Raw genomic sequence first — 23,206 nt, 5'->3', positions numbered from 1 at the left:
TTTAAAAAGATACCAATTTTTTAATGTTTCTCACTAAAACTTGCTCAAAAACATATAATTTTGAAAATATATAAATTCGTTGACACCTTCTTCAATTTATATAACTAAAAATAATAGCTTGAATTTATATATACTTCTTTAAATCTTTGAATTGTACAATTTATAAAAGTTTAACAATTATTTATTTACTGAGCGTTTAAATTCAAAAAAATGTTCGGCATTAAATTTTAAACCTTAAAATTAAAAAAAGTTCCACTTTAAGTGTTTCAATTTGCAGTTCAGTTTTTATAGTTTCAAATACAAAATATTTATGTTCAAGAGTTCGAAAGTTTGATTGTAAACCTGGAAAAATCGAGAAATAATCGGGAATTTCTTCTTCGATTAAAACGGCCACCCTGAATTAATAATAAAAATTTTTTATATAAATAATCATTTTATTTTAATTATAATTATTTATGTTAACTTATGGGTTCCTACAATATCCCAATTTCTAAATTCTCTTAGGTATAAAATCAGCCATACACATGTAAGATAGATTTTGAACCTAAGAAATGAATTTTTGAGTAATATGATGAATCTTCAATTAAAAATATGAATTTTTAACCAAGTAGTTAGTTGAATTTTCAACCCAAAAGAATAATTTTCTGCGAAAAAATATTTATTTTCAACAAATTACAAGCATCTTCACCTAAAAAAGATCAATTTCAACAAAATAGTTTGTTTTTTATACAAAAAAATTATTTTTTAAACGAAAAAAGGAAAAATTAAATTTTCAGTTAAAACAATAAATTTTCAACCAAACAAATGAATTCTCAATGACATAATTAAATTTTAAACCCAAAAGATGAATTTTCTATAAAAAAAAAACGAATTTTCCACAAAAAATGGAATCGTTAAAGTTAATTTTCAACTAAAAAAATTTTTAATTTCAACCAAATAGATGAATTTTAACGAAAAAGATCAATTTTCTACCAAAAATAAAATAGTTATATTTTCAGTTAGTAAAATAGATTTTTAATACAAAAGAAACGAATGTTCAAAAAAAAGGTACATTTTTAACTAAAAATAGAATAATTAAATTTTCAGTTAAAAAACAACTAATTCTCAATGAAATCAAAGTAGATTTTAAAAAAATAGAATAATTTTCAACCAAGAAGATACAATTTTTATAAAAAAAGATAAATTTTCGACAAAAAAATAGAACAGTTACATTTATAGTTGAAAAAAACTAATTCTAAATAAGAAAAAAAAACATATTTTCAACAAAAAAATTCATTTTCAACCAATAAAATGAATTGTCTACCAAAATATACGAATTTTTACAAAGTACGTTAATTTTTAAACCAAGTATATGAATTTTTAATTAAATTATCAACCAAAAAAGAGGAACTGGTCACCAAGAAGCATAAGTATTCTCCTACAAATTTTCAAACAAACAATTAAATTTTGAACAAAAAAAAAAGTTTTGTCAACTAAAATATTAAATTATCAACCAAATAAATTAATTTTTAAAAAACTATTTCCACTTCCAAGATAAATTTTCCACAAAATAGTTAAAATCCTCAACCTTTTTTTAGCTTTAAATTGAAATCTTTTTTATTGAAATATCAAATCCTCGGTTTGAAACTGTTTTGTTGAAAATTCGTCTTTTTGCTTTGATTTCAACAATTTAATTTAAATTTTGTTCCTTTCTTGACGACATATTTTTTAAATTGAAAATATCTTTCCGTAGAAATTTAATCTTTTTTGGGTCAAAATAAAACTGTCTATGTTCTTAAAAGTTAATTTTTGGGTTGAAAATTCGTATTTGATGTGGTTAGAAATTTTTTTTTTATCTCAAAATTTAACTATTTTGTTGAAAATTCAAATGTTTTATAGAAAAATCGAATTTCGATTCGCAAATTGTACAATTTGATAACAAAATTTAACTATTTGGTTGGATATTGATGTATTTGTATAACATTCTTTTTTTTTGGTAGAAAATCAATTTTTTATTTAAAATTAAAAATGCAACTGCTTGATTGAAAATTAATCTATTTTAGTTGAGAATTCAAGTGTTTTGTTGAAAACTTGTCTTCGTTGGTTGACTATAAATATTTCTTAGTTTAAATTTAAATCTTTTTTGTTGAAGTGTCAACTATCACAGTTTTCGCTGAAAATTCATCATTTTATTTTGAAAATTCAACTCCTTAGTTGAAATTTGAACTAACTCCTTGGAAATTTATTTTTTTTTCATTGAAGATTCATAATCTTGGTTGAAAATTGAGGTACATTGTTGAAAACTCATCTTTATTTGTTGTTGAAAATTTAACTATTTGGTTAAAAATGCAGCCATTGTATTTATTTATAATCTATAATTATTTTACTAAAAATCGATTAATTTAAAGATATAAAATTGAAAATAAGAATAAAAATGATAATACAAAGCAAGATTGCTATTTGCAATTTCCCAATTGTTTTTTTTTTAATTTCAGTTTGAAATGTTGAATATTTTGTAACATTTTTAGATAAGAAACAATTTAATTATCAGTCCCCAAATTTGAAATTAGTTTTTAATTGATTCTGGAGGCATTTAGTTCAAAATGGTTTAATTACAAATCCTTTCAACTCAAAATTGTACAACTATCAAGGCTTTTAATTTTATATTTTACGATTTCGAAGAATTTAAAAAACCAGACAATTTTGAAGGTTTCAAATTGAAAGCAAAAATTTTAGAATAATTAAATCTAAAATTATTAAATTTAAAACTAACTACCAAGAGTGTCAATATGAAATTTTGCAATATTGAAACATGTATCAGTAAAATTGTCCTGATAATTTTAAGAAATTTAAAACTAAATATTGTGAAATTTAAGCTTTCAAAGCAAACAAAAATTAGTACATTTGTATATATACACAGAATCAGTGGAAAATATTTTAGTTTTAAGTATTTATTTGAACTCTAAATAATTTAGTTTGAAATTAGTACAATTTAAAAACAAATTAACTCAATTATAATAGATGAAATACTGATTAGCATAATTTTTTAGCTGTAAAACAAAAATTGTATTTTCAAATATCCTATTTTTAAAGAGAAAAGCGGAAATTTAAAAAAATAGAGGCGAAGGCGAATTTTTTCAAGAATAGAGGGAAAGAGAGAAATTTTTTAAAAAAGGGGGAAACTGTATTTTTGAAGACTTACCACTTTTGGCGAGCGTGATTCGGAGTGATCCTTTGTATGCGAGTAATGCTGGAATAAAAGTTTTCCTGTGACAGCTCCTGGAGAAAGAGGATTGAAAATGACGGTGATGGTTTTACTCTCCGTTGCTTGGAGCGTTAGGATCAAGCTATTAGTTGACTTTTGTTGATCTCGTGCAAACTATAAAGGAAATTTCCAAGATTTCACAAAGACTTCAAAATATTTCAAAATATTTGAAAATTTAATTTAATTTTTATATTTTCCAACGATTTCAAAATATTTCAAAGATGTCACAAATATTTAAAAGATTTAAAGAAAGATTTGAATATTCTAAGGAATGTTTTCGCATATATTTCAAAGATTTTTTAAATTTCATAAAGATTTCAAAATTTTTAAATATGTCGGAGGAATTCCAAGATTTCGCAAAGATTTCAAAGATCTTAGAATGATTTCACGAAAATTTCAAGATATTTCAGAACATTTCCAAAGATTTCAAAAACATTCGCAAATATTTCAAAGAATTCGAAGCGTCAACAAAATTAAAAAATTTTTCAAATATTTCAGACGATTTTCAAGATTTATCAAAAATTGTGAAGACTTTAAAAAGATTTTTAAAAAACAATTTCGAAGGATTTCAAAAAATACTTCGCAAAAGAGATAAATTTTCAATAAACGAGGTTAATTTGAAACTAAAACCATTAATAATCAATCAAGAAGATAAATAATTTTCCACCAGAAAAGACGAAGAATTTATAAAAAAATGAATTTGCAACCAAATAGTAGAATTTTTAAATAAAAAGATCAATTTTGTACCAAAAGAGATAAATTTTGTAACAATAAAGTTGAGTTTTTAACCGAAAAATCGAATTTGTTCTAAAAAATTTGACTCTTAATCTCAAAAAAATAAATTTTCAATAAAAAAATCAATTTTAATTTTTAAAAAAGTTAAAAAACTGTTTTTCAACCAATAGTTGAATTTTCAACTAAAAAGATAAATTTTGTACTAAAAGAGATTAATGTTTAACAATAAAATTGAGTTTTCAAGCTGAAAAAACGAATGCGTTATTAAAAATTTCCCTCTTAATCACAAAAAGATAAATTTTCAATAAAAAAATCAATTTTAATTTTTAAAAAAGTTAAACAACAAAAAATTATTTTTCAACCAATAGTCGAAGTTTCGACTAACAAAAATTAATTTTCTTCTAAAAGAGATGAATTTTCATCTAAAAAGATAAATTTTGTGACAAAAGAGATGAATTTTGAACAATAAAATTTGTGTTTTCAACCTAAAAAATCAAATCTGTTCTAAAAAATTTGACTATCCCCCCCCCCCAACTAATTTTTAATTTAAAAAATGAATTTTAATTTTAAAAAAGTTAAACAAAACTAAACATTATTTTTAACAATAAAGTTGAGTTCTCAAGCTTAAAAATCGAACTTATTATGAAAAATTTGACTGTTAATTCCCCTCAACAAAATTGCCATTAAAAAGATCAATTTTAAATTTAAAAAAAGGAAAAATAACTAAAAATTATTTATAAACCATTATTTGAAGTTTCTATGAAAAAATTGCTACTAAAAGAGATGAATTTTTAACAATAAAATTTGAGTTTTCTACCTAAAAAATCAAATTTTTATGAAAAACTTGAATCTTGTTCCCAAAAAGATAAAATTTCAATAAAAAGATCAATTTTAATTTAAAAAACTGAAAAACAAAAAATTATTTTTCAACCAACAGTTGAAGTTCCGACTAAAAAAAATCAATTTTCTACTAAAAGAGATGAATTTTAAACAATAAAATTTTGAGTTTTCAATCTAAAAATTCGAATGTGTTCTAAAAAATTTGACTATTATTAAAAAAAAATATTAAAAAGATCAATTTTATTTTTTAAAAAGTTTAAAAAACTAAAAATTATTTTTAAACCATTAGTTAAAGTTTCTATAAAAAAAATTCTACCAAAAGAGATGAATTTTTAACAATAAAGTTGAGTTTTCAAGCTGAAAAATCGAAAGTGTTTTAAAAAATTTGTCTGTTAATCAAAAAAAAAAAAATAATAATCAAAAAGATCAATTTTAATAAAAAAAAAAGGTTAAAAAAAACTAAAAATTATTTTTAAACCATTAGTTAAAGTTTCTATAAAAAAAATTCTACCAAAAGAGATGAATTTTTAACAACAAAGCTCAGTTTTTATTCATTTAAGTGGAAAAACTGTAAGCTTTAGAGTTCGAGTTTTTAAATTTCATTGACCATACAAAAGGTTTGCGAACCGGGAATTTTTTTCTTGGATTAAAACTCGATGTTTAGAGGCATTTTTTAATTTTTCCATATTTTTTCGTATAAATTTTAGGGTACGTGAGTGGAAATAACGAAAATTTTGTATAAGGATAGTGGGAGAATATTTTTTTTCATATTATCCGACGATAAATGAAAAACAAGAAAATTGATTTGATTAATTACGCTCAGAACGATTTTATTATGTAAATTTATAATAGAGAATAAAGTGAATTTCTTGTGAAAATGAAAGTAATTACCTTAAAATACTGGTCCTTGGACATGATGAATGTATGAAGTTTAATTTTATTATTACTCGTGTTACGAATCGTGATCTCTTTGGCGTCCAATTTTCCGACTCGAATGCTACTCCAGGCTAATGAAGAATGCGTTGCACGTATGGGTATTACATCTCCTGCAATTGTTGAACCGGAAACTGAACTTCCTCCCGGGGAATCTCTTCCCGAATTTGGAGATCTAGTTGTCAGTTAAATATTAACAAATATTAATTAACACTCTTACATTTTTCTTTTTGAATGGACAATGGACATATTATATAGACGGAAATGAGCGATTTCACAAATATATTTAATATTCTGGAAAGATTTCAATATTTTTTAATTAAATTAAAGATTTCACAAAACTATAAAAATATTTTGCGAATATTTTGCAGAATTCACAAATATTTTAAAGGTTTCAGAAATATTTCAAAAATGTTACAAAAATTTCAAAACATTTAAAGGATTCCAAAGATTTCAAAATATTTCCAAGATTTTGCACACATTTCAGATTTTTAAGTTTTCGCAAATATTTTAGAAAGAGATTCAAAAGATCTTAAAGATTTCACAAATTAGAAAAAAAAATGTAAAAATTTTTGAGAATTCGCAAACACTTTAAATACTTTAAACTTTTTTTTAAATTTTCACAAATATTTCTAAAGTATTAAAAAAAATGAAAAACATTTCAAGAATTCCAAAGCTTTCAAAATATTTCAGAAGATTTCCAAGATTTCGTACAAATTTTTAAGATTTCAGATTTGACAGATTTTAAAGAGTGTAAAACATTTTAAACATTTCAAAAAAATTCAGATGATTTTTAAGATTTCGCAAATATTTTAGAAAGAGATTCAAAAGATCTTAAAGATTTCACAAATTAGAAAAAAATGCAAATATTTTTAAGAATTCGCAAATACCTTAAAGACTTTAAAAAGTTTTCTAAATTTTCACAAATATTTCAAAAATATTTTTAAAAAATTAAAAACATTTCAAGAATTCCAAAGCTTTCAAAATATTTCAGAAGATTTCCAAGATTTCGTACATATTTTAAAGATTTCAGATTTGACAGATTTCAAAGAGTTAAAAACATTTTAAACATTTCAAAAAAATTCAGATGATTTTTAAGATTTCGCAAATATTTAAAAAGATTTCAATAATTTTCAATGTTATCAAAAAGATTTCATGATTCTAGTAGCTTCATATTTTTTTAATATTTGAGAAAATTCAAAAGATCTTAAGGATTTCAAAAACAAATTAAAAAGATTTCGCAAAAATTTTTGAGAATTCGCAAATACTTGAAATATTTTAAACAGTTTTTGAAATTTTCACAAATATTTCAAGTATCTAAGATTTCGTAGATATTTCAAAGATTTCAGATTTGACAAAGATTTCAAAGAATTCCAAACATTTTGAACATATCAAAAGATTTCAGATGATTTTTAAGATTTCGAAAATATTTTAGAAAATTTCAGATTTCAATATTTTCCAATGGGTTTACAAAGATTTCACAGATTCCAGTAGCTTCAATTTTTTTTAAATATTTAAAAAAATTCAAAATATCTTAAAGGATTCCCAAGATTTCAAAATATTTGAGAAGATTTCAAAAATTTCAAAATATTTAAGATCATTTTTAAGATTGCGCAAATATTCAAGAAAGATTTCAATATTTTTCAATGGTTTCACAAAAATTTGATATATTCCAGTTGCTTCACATTTTTTTTGAATATTTGAAAAAATTCAAAAGATCTTAAAGATTTAACAAGAATTTTTTAAATATTTTAAGAATTCAGAAAATTTCCAAACATTTCAAATATTTTACAAAGGCTTGAAAGACTTCACAATTATTTCAAACATATTACAAATATTTCAAGGCTTCCAAAGATTTCAAAACATTTCAGAAGATTTCCAAGATTTCGTACACATTTCAAAGATTTCAGATTTGACCAAGATTTTGAAATATTTCAGATGATTTTTATGATTTCGCAAATATTTTAGAAAGATTTTAAAGTTTTCAATATTTGATTCTTGAACATTTCACAGATTCCAGCAGCTTCCAACATTTTTTTAATGTTTGAAAAAATTCAAAAGATCTTACAGATTTCAGAATTACTTAAAAAGATTTTGCAAATATTTCAAAAATATCACAAAAATTTCGAAACATTTTAAGGATTTCAAAGATTTCAAAATATTTGAGAAGATTTCAAAGATTTCGTACATAATTCAAATTTTTTCTAATATTTCTAAAGATTTCAGATGATTTTAAAGATTTCGCACATATTTTAGAAAGATACCAGTACCTTCCAAATTTTTAAAAATATTTGCAAAAATTCAAAAGATCTTAAAGATTTCACAATTATTTAAAAAGATTTTGCAAATATTTTCAAAAAATTGCAAATACTTTAAATATTTTTAAAAGATTTTAAAGTTTTCACAAATATTTCAAAAATATTACAAATATTTCAAAACATTTGAAGGAAGTTAAAGATTTCGAAATATTTGAGAAAATTTCCAAGATTTCGTACATAATTCGAAAAAATTTTATTATATCAAAAGACTTCAGATAATTTTTAAAATTCCGCATATATTTTAGAAATATTTCAATATTTTTCAATGGGTTCACAAAGATTTTACAGATTTCAGTAGGTTTCACATTTTTTTTTAATATTTAAAAAAATTCAAAAGATCTTAAAGATTTAACAAAAATTTAAAAATATTTTAAGAATTCATAAAATTTCCAAAAATTTTAGATTTCATAAGTGCTTCGAAGATATAAAAAATTTTTTAAAATATTTTGCAAGTGTTTTAAAGAATTCGGAAATATTTGAAATATTTTACAAAGATTCGAAAAATTTCACAAAAATTTCAAAACATTTCAGAAGATTTCCAAGATAACGTACACATTTCAAAGATTTCAGATTTGAGAAAGATTTCAAAGAATTCAAAATATTTCAGAAGATTTCAAAAGATTTCAGATGATTTTTAAGATTTCGCAAATATTTCAGAAAGATTCCATTATTTTGCAATGGTTCCACAAAGATTTCATAGATTTCACCAGTTTCAACTTTTTTTTTAATTTGAAAAAATTCAAAAGATCTTAAAGATTAAGAATCACTTTTCAATATTTTGCAAATATTTTCAAGAATTCGCAAATACTTTAAAGATATCACAAATATTTCAAAAATATTTAAAAAATTTCAAAATATTTGAAAAGATTTTCAAGATTTCGTACATAATTCAAAATTTTTAAAATTATTTCAAAAGATTTCAGATGATTTTTAAGATTCCAAAAACATTCGAGAAAGATTTCAATATTTTTCAATGGTTTCACAAAGATTTTTTATATTGCAGTAGCTTCCAATTTTTTTTTAAATATTTAAAAAATTCAAAACATCTTAAAGATTTAACAAAAATTTAAAAAGATTTTAAGAATTCAGAAAATTGCCAAAGATTTTAGATTTCCACACTCTTTAAAGATTTCATAAATACTTCAAAGATATAACAAATTTTTTTAAAGATTTCGCTACTATTTTCAAGAATTCGCAAATATTTGAAATATTTTACACATTTTTGATAGATTTCACAAATAATTTTAAAGATATTTAAAAAATGTCAAAACCTTTAAAGATCTCCAAAAATTTCAAAATATTTCGAAGATTTTGTACATATTTAAAAGATTTCAGATTTAACAAAGATTTCAAAGAATTCAAAATATTTTAAATATTTCAGATGATTTTTAAGATTTCGCAAATCTTTGAGAAGGATTTTAATATTTTTCAATGGTTCCACAAATATTTCATAGATTCCAAGATTTCGTACATATTTCAAAGATTTCAAAAGATTTCAGATGATTTCTAAGATTACGCCAATATTTCAAAGATATTACAAATTTTTTTAAATATTTCGCAAATATTTGAAATATTTTACAAAGATTTAAAGATTTCACAAATATTTCGAAAGATTTCAAAAAGATTTTAAAGATTCCAAAATATTTCAGAAGTATTCCAAGATTCCGCACATATTCCAAAGATTTCTAAATACTTCAGAATATTTCAAAATATTTTCAAAGATTTCCAAGATTTCGCAAAGATTTCAAGGATTATTTTCTAATGCGAGTTACCTATTATATGGAGAATTCGGAGAAGCCACAGATCTGCAAAAGTAAATGTTTCGAAGATTTAAGAAATATTTCAAATATTTAAATTTTTTTTCAAATATTTCACAAATATTTAAAAAATATCAAAAGATTTTAAATATTTCACAAAAATTTCATAAGATTTAAAAAGAGTTCCAAAGTCTTTACAGAGATTCCAAAATATTTCGAAAATTTCAGAAAGATTGACATAATGTTCCACAAATATGTCAAAGATTCGAATCATTTCAAAAGATTAAAACAATTTCCGAATATTTTAGAAAAATTCTAAGACTTTATAAAGAATTCAAAGATTTCAATAATATGTCAAAGATTTTATAATGATTTCAAAGCGTACAAAGATTACAAACAGATTTAAATAATTTCAAAATATTTCGGAAGATTTATAAGATTTCGTAAAAATTTCAAAAGATTACGCACACATTTCACCAAGATTTCACAAACATTTAAATTATTTCACAAAGAATTGATGAAAGCTTGTTCACCAGATATTAAAAGTGATCAACTTCTCTAGAAAAAATTAATTTCTAATGCAATTTACCGTACCTATTATACGGAGAAGTCGGAGAAGCCACAGATCTGCAAATTAAATATTTTGAAGATTTTAGAAAGATTTCACATTGATTTCAAAGATGTCAAAATATTTCACAAAGATTTTCAAGATTCCCAAAACTTCAAAGATTAAAAAAATTTCGCAAATATTTCAAAGATTTCAGACAAATTTCTACGATTTCTAAATAATTAGAAGATTTCGTGGTAATTTCATATATATTTCTAACTTTAAAGATTTTAAAAGATTTTAAAATAATTTAAAAAAAAATTAGAATATTCCAAAGATTTCGTACATATTTCAAAGTTTTCAGATTTCAAAAAATTTCAAAGATTTCAAAACATTTTTAGAAATTTCGAAAAGATTTCGAAGATTTCTATAAATTTCACAAAATTTCAAAGATTTTTGAAAGATTTGAAAGATTTCAATATTTTTCAATGGTTTCCCATAGATTTAATAGATTCTAGTAGCTTCAAAATTTTTTTAATATTTTGAAAAGATGTTAAAAGTTTCACAAATATTTCAAATTTTTTTTTAATTTCATGGATTACCGAAATTTAAAAATATTTCAGAAGACTTGATTTCGTACATATTTCAAAGAATTGAAAATATTTTGAACCTTTCGGATGATTTTGACGATTTCGCAAATATTTCAAATATTTTAGAAAGATTTCAATATTTTTCAAAAATTGAAAAATATTCGAAAAAATTCAAAAGATCTCAAAGATTTAAAAAAAAAAAAAGATTTTATATATTCAGAAAATTTCTAAAGATTTAAGATTTCAAAATATTTCCACAATTTTTAAAGATTTCATAAATATTAAAAATAATTCAATAGATTTTAAAAATTTTATGAAGGTTTCAAAATATTTCAAAAAATAGAATATTTAAAAAATTTCACAAAGATTTAAAAGATTTCACAGAGATTTCTAAATATTTAAAAGATTTCATAGAATGCAAAGAATTCCACTGATTTTAAATATTTCACAAAGGTTTTAGAACAATTCCAAAGATTTCAAAATATTTCACAATATTTCGCAAAAATTTCAGGGATTCCAAGCGATTTTAAATATTTCAAAAAGATGAAAAAATATTTCAAATATTAAAGAGATTTTGCACATTTTTCAAGAAATTCAGAAACATTTGAGATTTTATAAAGATTTGAAATATTTAAATAGATTTTTAAAATTTTATAAAAGTTTCAAAATAATAAACAACAATCAGAATATTTCAAAGATTTCATAAAGATTTAAAAGATCTCAGATTTTATAAGGATTTCAAAGAATTCAAAAGATTTCACAAATAATTTCAAAATTTGATAAAGATTTCAAAAAATTAACAAAAAAATTTCAGTTTATTTAAAATTTTTCGTACATATTTTAAATATATCAAAATGCATCAAAGATTTCAAAATGTTTTAAAAGATTTCAAAATATTTCAAAGATTTCATAAAAATTTCAAAAAATTCAAATGATTGTAAATATTTCACCAAGTTTTTCCGAAAATATTTGAGATTTCCAAAATTTCGGAAAGATTTAAAAAATTTGATAAAGATTTCAATGATTTCACACAGATGAAAACATATTTAAATTATTTACGAGATTTGGCACATATTTTAATAAAGTGAGAAAAATTTGAGACTTTATAAAGGTTTTAAAGAATTCAAAAGATTGTGAAAAGATTACAAAAGTTTCAAAAGATTTCAAAATATTATCAAGAATTTCAATGATTTCACAATAATTTCATAGATGATTCCACAATTCAAAGATTTAAAAAAAAAATCAAAATACATCGAAGATTTCCCACAAATTACCCAGATTTTAGATTTCATAAATATTTAAAAGAATTAAAAATATTTCAAAAGATTTCAGAATAACTGCAAAGATTTAAAAATATTTCATAAAGTTTTCAAAACTTTTCGCAAGGATTTCAAAAAATTTCAAAATAATAAAAAAACCAAAATACTTTACAGATTTTGGAGATTTCAGATTTTATAATTATTTCAAAACATTTAAAAGATTTCAAAAATATTTCAAAACATTTTAAAATATTTCGTAAGGCTCTCAAAAGTTTTCGCAAAAATTTCTTCAAAATATTTCACAGATTTCCAAGATTTTGCATATATTTTTGAAAATTTTAGATTTTACAACAATTTTCAAGATTTCACAAAGATTTTACAATAATTTCATAGATGCCAAACTTTAAAGATTTTACAATAATTTTTAAAAATCGGAAAATTTCAAAGATTTCAGATTTTATAAATATTTCAAATAATTCAAAAGATTTCACAAATATTTCAAAACATTTCCTAAAGCTTTCAAAAGTTTGCGCAAGGATTTCTTAATATTTTAAATATTTGATATTTTATAAAGATTTAAGAGAAATAAAAATATTTTACAAATTTTACTGATATTTCAAAATATTCAAAGATTTCACGATAATTTAATAGATTCCACAATTTAAAGATTTCAAAATAATTAAATAAATAAGAACATTTAAAAAATTTCAGATGTTATCATTAGATTAAAAAAATTCAAAAGATTTCACAAAAATTTTGAAAGATTTCAGATTACATAAAGCAAAGATTTCAAAATTTTTCGCAAAAAATTTCAAAATATTTCAAAGATTTTCAAGATTTTACACATATTTCAGAAAATTTCGAAAGGTTTGAGATTTTATGAAGATTTTAAAGAATTTGAAAGATTTGAAAACATTCACAAAGGTTTCAAATGATTTCAAAAAATTTCATACATTATACAGTTCAAAGATCTTAAAACAATAAAAAATAAAATTACTTCAAACATATCGAACAGATTTTCAAGATGTTTAGATTTGATAAATATTTAAAAGAATTCAAAAAATTTCAGAAAAATTCCAAATATTTAAAAATATTTCGTAAAGCTTTCAAAAGTTTTTGCCAGAATTTCAAAATATTTCAAAGAGTCACGAGATTTTTAACATATTTTAAAAAAATTTTAAAGATTTCAAAATAATTAACAAAAATAGGAATACTTCAAAGATTTCCCACAGGTTTTAAAGATGTCAGATTTTATAAATATTTAAAAGAATTCAAAAAATTTCAGAACAATTCCAAGTATTTGAAAATATTTCGTAAATCTTTCAAAAGTTTTTGCCAGAATTTCAAAATATTTCAGAGTCACGAGATTTTCAACATATTTAAAAAAATTCTGAAAGATTTGAGATTTTATAAAGATTTTAAAGAATACAAAAGATTAAAAAAATTTTCTAAAGGTTTCAAAATATTTCAAAATATTTCAAAATAATTTCATAGATTCCACACTAAAAAAATTTCAAGAAAGATTTGAGATTTTATAAAGTATTCAAAATATTTCAAAGAGTTCAAACTATCTCACAAAAATTTCGAAATATTTCAGATTACATAAAACAAATATTTCAAAAGATTTCAAATATCTCACAATAATTTGGTAGATTCCAAACTTGAAAGAGAAACATTTTACAAAGATATCAAAGATTTAAAAACATCCGAAAGACTTCATAGAATTGGAATGATTTTAAAGATTTCAAAAACTTTTTCGAAGATTTCAAAGTATTCAAAAGAGTTTAAAAATATATAAAAATTTACAAAGGTTTTACGAAATTATATACATCAGATTTCAAGAGTGATTAACAATAAATAATGAAAATTAATTTCAAAATCGAGTTACCTATTATACGGAGAATTCGCAGACCTCAAAAGCTGGGGAGTTTCACAACGAAAACTATCGCACGTTTCTTCTGGAGTGAATTCTCGTTCACCGATAACTGGATAACAATATTTACTAGTTCCTGCTCTAATTTTTACCACAGCATGTCTGCAAATAAATAGAAAATCTTACCAAAATATGCAACGCCAACAAAAATATTGCAGGGTGCCGATGCAGCGGACAATTTCAAATTTCCGGTTATAACTTTTAACACACAGAGTAAAAAATTGCGAAATTAATTAAAATTCAAACAAATATTTAAATTTTTTACGATAAAATATCAATTTTTAACAAAAACTGAAAGGTTTTTATGATTTATAATTGAAAAATTATTTTAAAAAAATAAAATAACGGATTTTAAAGAAAATAGTTCAATTTTCAACTGAAATAGTTGATTTTTCAACAATAAATTAATTTTTATTAAAAAAGATAAACAAATTAAAGAACTTAAATTAGATTAAAATCCTATTTAACGTCCAATAATCAAATTGATGCAAACAAAAAATAAAAAGAAAGAAAAAAAATCCTATTGCAATCTTAAAACATTAAAAAAAAGATGAATAATTTTCAGACAAAAATAAAAAAAGAGGAAAGAAAAATCAGAATTATAATAATTATAATAATCTCATTTTTCTTTCCTTTTTTCTATTTTTGTCCGAAAATTATTATTATTTTTTTTTTTAATTTTTCAGATTACAATAGGATTTTTTTGTTTTTAACTAAAATTGTAAATCATTAACTAGAATCGTTGAATTTTAAACCAGAAATATTAATTTTCAACTAAAATGATGAACATTTTACTAGAATAATTAAATTTTTAATGAAAAAGATGAATTTTTAAGTAAAAACTATCATTTTTTAAACAAAACTTAAATAATTACATTTTGTTTTTAGACACAAAATAAATTTTAACCAGAGATACATTTTTATTTAAAATTATGGAATACTCAACTGGAATAATAGTTAAATTTCCAGTTAAAAAAAAAATTTAACCAAAGAATGAACAAATTTTCAACAAAAAAGTTAAATATCAGGCAAGAAAATTCTTTTCCATCCAAAGAAAAAAGTTTTTGAATCAAATAGCTCATTTTTCAGCCATAGAAATAAATTTCTAATTAAAATTATGAATCTTTAACAAAAAAAGATTATTTTTAACAAAAGAGATTAATTTTAAATTAAGTAATTTTATTTCCAACTTGAAAGATGAATTTTTAAAGAAATAAATGAATTTTGAACAATTTAATATCAATTTTCAACAAAAAATGGACAAATTTTCAGCTGAAGGAATTAATTATTAACCAAACTGATGAATTTTCAACTAAACCGATAAATCTTCAACTGGAATAGTATGAATTTTATCAAAAAAAAAAAAAAAAGAATTTTGAAACGTTAAGATTAATTTTCTACAAAAAGGCGATTTTTTCACAAAGTTCATAAATTTTTCAACAATTAGTTTAACATTTAAATAAAAAATATCCATTTTTAACTAAATAGTTGAATTTTCATCCAAAAAAGATACATTTTCAACGAAAAATAGAATTTTTAATTTTTCGGTTGAAAATCCAATTCTTAACAAATAAACAAAAAACAACTGACTTTAAGCAAAATATTTAAATTTTCTACTGCAATAATTACTTTTTTAGTTGAAAGAAATTATTTTCAACAAAATATATTTTCAATCAGAGATGAATTTTAAATTAAAATTATGAATCTTTAACCAAAAAATTAATTTTCAACAAAATAGATTAACTTTTAACCAAATAGTTGAATTTTTAACCGCAGAAAAAAAAAGAATTCACAACGAAATTTTTATTGTGGATTTTCAACTCAATAGTTAAATTTTCAATAAAAAAAAAAGACAAATTTTATACAAATTGTTGAAGTTTGAACTAGAAAATATCAATTTTAAACCAAAATGGGCATTAACTTTCATATTAAAGAATTAATTTTCAACCAAACTGTTAAATTTTCAAACCACAAAGATAAATTTCCTACAAAAAGGCAAATTTTTCACAAAGCAAATAAATTTTGAAAGAGTTTAATTTCTAAATAAAAATATCAATTTTCAGACAAACAGTTGAATTTTCATGCAGAAAAGATACTTTTTCAACAAAAAAAATAAGTTAACTTTTCTGATAAAAGTGTAATTCTTAAACTAATAAAAATATGGATTTTCAGCAAAATAATCCAATTTTCTACTGGAACAGTTGCTTTTTTTAATTTAAAAAATTGATTTTCATGAAATTAGTTACATTTAAACCAGAGATGAATTTTGAATTAAAATGATGAATCTTCAACCCCAACAAAAAAAAAGTTTTTTAACAGTCAAATTTAACTGTTGACCAAATAGTTAAATTTTTAACTAAAGAATCCGAATTTATAAATCTTTTAAAAAATTTCCACTTCATGTCCAAAATTCCCTATTCAAGGTAAAATTATATTTCTTTAGAGAAACTTTCTGTCCTAACATAAAAACGATAATTATGTTCAAAAATTCCCTATTCCAAGTCAGGATAAATTATGTATCAGTGAATAAAACGTGATAATTGATTAATATTTGACTAAAAAGAAACGAATTTCCTGCTTAAATTATATATCTTCAACTGAAAAAAAAATGAAACTTGTTTACCAAACATTTGAATTTTTAACTAAAAAAATAAAGTTTCTAACAAAAATAAAATACTTAAATTTTCAGCAAGTAAAATAAATTCTTAACCAAAAAAGAGACGAATTTTCAACAAAATAGTTCAATTTTCACCTAAAACAGATAAATATTTAACTAAAAATAGAAAAATTACATTTTCAGTAAAAAAAATTAATTCTAAATTAAAAAAACTAATTTTCAATCAATAAGATAAATTTTCTACTAAAATAGACGAACTTTTAAAAAAGTACAGCATTTTCAAACAAATATTTGAATTTTTCAAGGAATTTTTAATCAAAAAGAGGATTTAGTCAGCAAGAAACTTAAATATTCCATCAGAAATTTGAATTTTCGTCAAAATAATTAAGATGATTACAAAAAAAATGTAATATTTACATTTTTAGTAAAAAAAATTGATTCTAAATAAAAAAATCTAATTTTCAACCAAAAAGAGGATTTCAAAAAGGATTTGTTTTTAATGAGAAACGTGATATTTGATATTTCAATTGAAAAGGATTTTAATTTTATGCGAAAAAAAGTAGTAGAATTAAACCAAAAAAGATGAATTTTCCACAAAAGAGTTTGAATCTTCAAACAAAACTATGAATTTCTTTAAAAAAAAAGACAAATTTTTACCAAAAAAAATGGAACATTTACATTTTAAGTAAAAAAAAATTCTAAATAGGAAAAAACTAATTTTCAAACAAAAAGATCGATTTTCAACCAATAAGATAAATTTTCGACTAAAATAGACGAAATTTTTAAAGAAGTATTTAATTTTTCAAACAAGTATTTGAATTTTTAACCAAAAAGAGGAATTAGTCACCAAGAAACTTAAATATTTACCTAGTAATTTGAATTTCCGCCAAAAAAATTAATATTTCAACAAAAAAAAAAATTTTGTCAACTAAAATGTTGAATCATAAATCAAATGAATGAAATTTCAACAAATTAATTTCACTTTCAACTAAGTAGTTGAGTTCTCAGTCAAAAATGATATTAATTTTATGCAAAAAAAGTAGTTGAATTCAACCAAAAAAGATGAATTTTCCACGAAAGAGTTTGATTCTTCAAACAAAAATTAATATCGTTGACCCTAATTTTCAATAAAATCAAAGTGAATTCCAACGAAACAGTATAATTTTTAACCAAGAACATTAAATTTCTTTAAAAAAAGACAAATTTTTAACAAAAAAAAAAAAAAAAATGGAACATTTATATTTTCAGTAAAGAAAAATTAATTCTCAATAAGAAAAAACTAATTTTCAACAAAAAAAGATCCATTTTCAACCAATAAGATCAATTTTCTACGAAAATAGAAGAATTTTTAAAAAAGTACATAATTTTTCAAACAAATATTAAAATTTTTAACCAAAAAGTTGATTTAGTCACCAAGAAATTTAAATATTATTCGAAAAATTAAAATTTTCGCTAAAATAATTAAATTTTCAAACAAAAAAAATATATATTTATTTATATATTTGCCAACTAAAATGATGAATCATCAATCAAAAAAATGAATTTTTCACAAAGTAATTCCACTTTCAACTAAGTTTTTGAATACTCAATCAAAAATAATTTATTCTTAACGAAAAACGTGAAATTTTATATTTTAATCAAAAAGGATTTTAATTTTATACAAAAAATGGTTGAATTCAATCAACAAGATGAATTTTCCAATGAGATAGACGAATTTAAAAAAAAATACATAAATTTTTAACCAAAAAGATATTACTATTAATATTAATATTTAAAATTAAATATTTAAATTAATTCAATTTAATTTTCTATATTATATTTTATTTTTAATTTAAAATTATTTAAAATATTTATTATTAATATTCTCCCACAAATTCGAATTTTCGCCCTAATAATTAAATTTTCAAAAAAAAAGTTTGTCAGTTGAATTTTCAACCAAAAAGGATGAATTCTCAACGAAAAACGCGATATTTCATATTTCCATCAAAACGAATTAATTTTTTTTTCTCAATAGTTGAATTCAACCAAAAAAGATAAATTTTCAACAAAATAATTTAAATCTTCAACCAAATATCAGATTTTCCCTGACATTCCCTAACTTTCTGGAATTACCTGATTCGTAGTAACTCTGTAATTTAAAAAAGTATTTTTTTAACTACACTTTTAGATATTTTTGTAAAAATATTTTATATATAAATATATATATTAAATATTTTGAATTTTATCAGGAATAATTGGTTCTGGTTTAAGAGAAATTATTCAAAATTATTCAAATTCTATTAAATTCTCAACATAAATTCTTGGGTATTTAAGAATAATTATTAAAAATAATACAAATTCTATTAAATTCTTGGATATTTATTAGAAATAATTAATAAATAAGTATTTAGTAAAAATTTCGAAATTAATCAAAATTATTAAAATAATAAAAACTTGAATTTTTCTGCAATAAGGAGTAAATTCCCGGTCATTTCCCGGTTTCCCGGTCAAGTCGGCACCCTTTATTTATATAAATTTTATAAATTTTCGAATATTCACCTTTCAGAATCAGCAAAGTGTTGCGGCATGTAAGAAATGGCGAAAGTACACTTTTCACCCCCTTGCAGGAACAAAGATTCGGGAGTTATGACAAAATCCTCGCAAGATTTATCAATTTCTTCGCCTTCCTTCTCAACAATTTTGGCAGATAATTGAACTCCAATGTTGCCCGAATTTTGGAGAGTCAGCAATTTGTTTTGCATTTTGGGAATCAAAATAGGTAATTTAGAATCGACAGTTCTTATTTTGCAAAAACCGATATAACCAATGAAAGGTATTTCTTTGATAATAATTCCCGGATCGTCTTTCGAATTTGGCTCTGTTTGAATGGTTAACTTTCCGCTTACTCGTCGAAGACTATTTTCCGAATCAGGTCCTGTAATTAATAATATTAATCATTTTTCGCATTTTTCAAAATCCTACTCACAGACAGGTGATTTCCCGGTTCGAAAACATTTTCAGGGTGGCCACTACTTTTCAAATTTCCACCTCCCGGTTTTCTCCCGATTCTCCCGGTAAATATTCTTCATTTTTCCCGATTTATAAAAAAATTAAATCTCTTAAATTAAATCTTTTAATTTAAATTATTTAAAAGCTAATAATTTTTAAATTGCTATTTAAATTTTTCCAAATTTAACAAATTTAAATTTAGTTACAAAATTAAAACGTATTAAAGGCAAAAATATTAAATTAAGCGTTCAACATGTAAATTCAGAATTCTAAAATTATTTTAATCATTTCAAATTACCGCAATTATGCGTTTATTTCTGTATCAATTTTAATTAGATAGTTCAATTTTGGTCTCTTTGTTATTTTAAACCCAATTTTTAATTTATTAATATATAAATCTTACTTCAGAAATATTATTAACTCTTGAAATTTTCCAATTAAATATTTTAAAATTTGAAATGATTTATTAGTTAAAGTCTTCACCAAAAAATCGGAAAATTTAAAGATATTACTTTGAAAATTCAAAAAAAATGATAAAGAACAAGAATGCTGCAATATGATTCCATTTTTTGAAATTTTACAATTTTAAGCATTGCAATTAGAAATTGCTTTATATTTACATCTAAAATTATCTAATTCAAAATTGACTATCAAGGCCTTTATTATGAAAATTTTGAATATCTAATAGCGAAATGGTGTTGTCATTTTGAATAATTATTTGAATTTGAAAGAATATTGTGAAATTTTAAATTTGAAAAAACCGAGAATTAATCTAAAAACTAATTTAGGAAAAACTTTAGTCTCAAGGCCTCAGATTAACATGTTTTAGAACAGAGTATTCAAAACCATAATTTTGAATTAAAATTATAGAAATTTTAAAGATGACAAATATATTAGTAATAAGTATCATAGCATGTCGTATCAAAACGCATTATTTATAAAAATCGGGAAATCTCCCGGTGTTGTTTTTTTCTCCCGATTTTATCCCGGGATTTCTCCCGATTTTCTCCCGGTTCTCCCGATTTTGAATTCAAATGCTCAATAATTATTTACAAGTATCAAATGGAAGCTACTAACACTTTGTAAGTAAACAATTTTAAATTAAATGCAGTTAAACTGCCAAATTACAAATTTTAAACTTTTATAAATTGTAGCTTTCCAAGATTTAGATTCAGTTCCAAAAGTATAAATCCACGTTATTATTTTGAATGCTCTAAATTGAAGAATCAATCAATGAATTTAAAAATTGAAAATTCCTTCTTTAAATCCAGAATTTTAATTCTTTTCGAAAAATTTCCTGTTTCAACACAGAAAAAGAATTTTGTTTGAAAAATTCAATGTTCCATTGAGAATTATTATTCTCTTGAATAAATTCCAATTCCAGCTCAGAATTGCTTAAAAATTGAACATTTCCAGTTAAAATCCTGAATTTTCATTCTTTAAGAAAATTCTTCATTCCAACTCAGAAATGAAATTCTTTTTAAAAAATCTCTGTTCAATTCAAGAATTTTTATTCTTTTTGAAAATTCTCCGCTTCAACTAAGAATTAGACATTTTCTATAAAATTCCCTGTTCAAATTCATAATTTTAATTTTTCGAAAATATCCCTTTTCAACTTAGAATTAGAATTAATTCTTTTAAAAAACAATCGTGTACGAGCTCTGAATTCATTTTAATTTTTTGATTTGCTCTGTTCCAAGAAAAATCGTAATAAGCTCGGAATGGGTTAAAATTATTATTGTTCTGGATAAATTATAGTTCCAACTATAAATTTAAAAAAATTGAAAATCCCTGGTCAAATTAAAAGTTAAATTATTTTTATTTTAAATAGTTCAAGAATCCTTAAAGCGCGTCGAATTTTTATTTCAAAGTCTTGAAATATCTACATGTTGTTTTACATTTTATCCAATTAATTTTTTTTTGATTCTGTCAAAATAAAGAAATTTTCTTAAAATTAAAATTATATCTATCTGAAATCTGAAATTTAATAAAAGCCTTTATCTATAAATATATTATTTTGAATTTATGTTAAAATTAAAAACAGTTTATAAAGTTTCGACAAGTTGTTTACATTTGCTTCACTAATAAGACTTTCCAAGTGAAACAGTTTAATTTTTAACGTTAAATTCTGAACATTCTAAAATTGTCTTGTACAATCAATTATTATTTACTTTTTAAATCTTAAAGTACAATTCAATTAAAAAAATTATTAATCAATTAATATTCACAGTTGATCAACTGAAAATGTTTTTTTTATCAAAAATATTCGATTTTTAACGCTTCTAATTTTTAATCGTTCAAGTCTTTAAATTGCATTTTAAAATTGTTTAAATTGAAATTTACATTAAAAAATTAAAAATATAAATTTTTTTAAGTGAAAGATTTTTGAATTACGCATTTCACACTAAATGATATCATAATTGAAAAAGATCAAAATTAAACTAATAATTTAAAAACCGTTTAAAATCAAATATTAAAGATTTTTTTTCTATAAATTTGTAAAATTCCCGGCGAAAAATAAATTCACAGTTATTTCCCCGGTTTTCCCAATTTCATAAAATTCCTGGCCATTTCACACAAAATGTGAACCAAAGTGATAAATTTTCAACTTTAATAACGAATTTTCAACAACAAAAAATGAATTTTAAAACAAGAATTACGGATTTTCTACAAAACAGTTGAGTTTTCACATAGAAAATATAGATTTGTAACAAAAAAAATTAATTTCTAACAAAAAACGATTTATTTTCAATCGGAAATAGAATAGTTTAATTTTCAGTTAAAAACATTAATGAAAAAAAAAGATCTGTTACCTTGAAACAAGTTTAAAGGTACTCCTTTGAATTCTACATTTACTGTACAACGCTCCCTAGATTTGAGTAGAAAATAAGTCAATTTAGAATCAGTGCCATCAGCTTCTGTTTCTTCAACTGTTTTCTGAATTCTGTATGTCGCTGGTTCATCCTGTATTAAAGAAAAACATATAGTATAATTTTAGGTGAGAAATTGGATTTTTTTCCTAAAAAGGGGAACTAAAAGGAATAGAATTTAAAAAAAAAGTCTGAAAAGTCGCATGTAAATGGCGAAAAGTTTCCTCACAATTCTAGGTATTTTCCAGTATACATTTTTTTCACTTTCTAGGGATTCAATTAAAATTTTTTATTTAGAAAAAGCTTTCACGATTAAATTTCAAAATAAAAAAGATCAATTTTCAACGAAAAACATGAATTTTCAATTTTTTTTTATAACAAAAAATTCCAACAAGATAGCTTTTACTGGAACAATAAAATTTTTCTTTAACTAAATATTTTCAATTATAGAAAGAACTAATAAGTAACAAAAAAGCTAATTTTTAAATAAAATAGATGATTTTTTAACTAAAATTATGAAGCTTCAACCAAAAAAGAAAAATATTTTCTACCAAAGAATATTAATTTTTAACCAA

At 21.9% G+C, this 23,206-nt stretch overlaps 1 protein-coding gene across 7 annotated transcripts in view; it reads right to left on the bottom strand.

Moving 5' to 3' along the window:
* LOC117174882 (centrosomal protein of 192 kDa) overlaps nt 1-23,206 on the bottom strand; it is a 97,248-nt gene that overhangs the window by 25,413 nt on the left and 48,629 nt on the right. For 4 of the 7 annotated variants that reach the window (XM_033364291.1, XM_033364298.1, XM_033364292.1 and 1 more), the window contains exons 11-17: nt 22,575-22,725; nt 19,312-19,687; nt 14,112-14,258; nt 10,422-10,454; nt 9,843-9,875; nt 5,711-5,927; nt 3,182-3,358 (exon numbers count right to left, since the gene is read on the bottom strand). In XM_033364291.1, coding sequence (XP_033220182.1) covers nt 3,182-3,358; nt 5,711-5,927; nt 9,843-9,875; nt 10,422-10,454; nt 14,112-14,258; nt 19,312-19,687; nt 22,575-22,725 — 1,134 coding nt within the window. The remainder of the gene's footprint in view (nt 1-3,181; nt 3,359-5,710; nt 5,928-9,842; nt 9,876-10,421; nt 10,455-14,111; nt 14,259-19,311; nt 19,688-22,574; nt 22,726-23,206) is intronic. The other 3 variants (XM_033364295.1, XM_033364296.1, XM_033364297.1) reach the window with 3 other exon arrangements.

Source organism: Belonocnema kinseyi, chromosome 6, assembly GCF_010883055.1.
Source record: "Belonocnema kinseyi isolate 2016_QV_RU_SX_M_011 chromosome 6, B_treatae_v1, whole genome shotgun sequence".
Taxonomy (NCBI): domain Eukaryota; kingdom Metazoa; phylum Arthropoda; class Insecta; order Hymenoptera; family Cynipidae; genus Belonocnema; species Belonocnema kinseyi.
The sequence above is the reverse complement of the archived record's forward strand: the minus strand, read 5'-3'. Positions and strand labels throughout refer to the sequence as shown.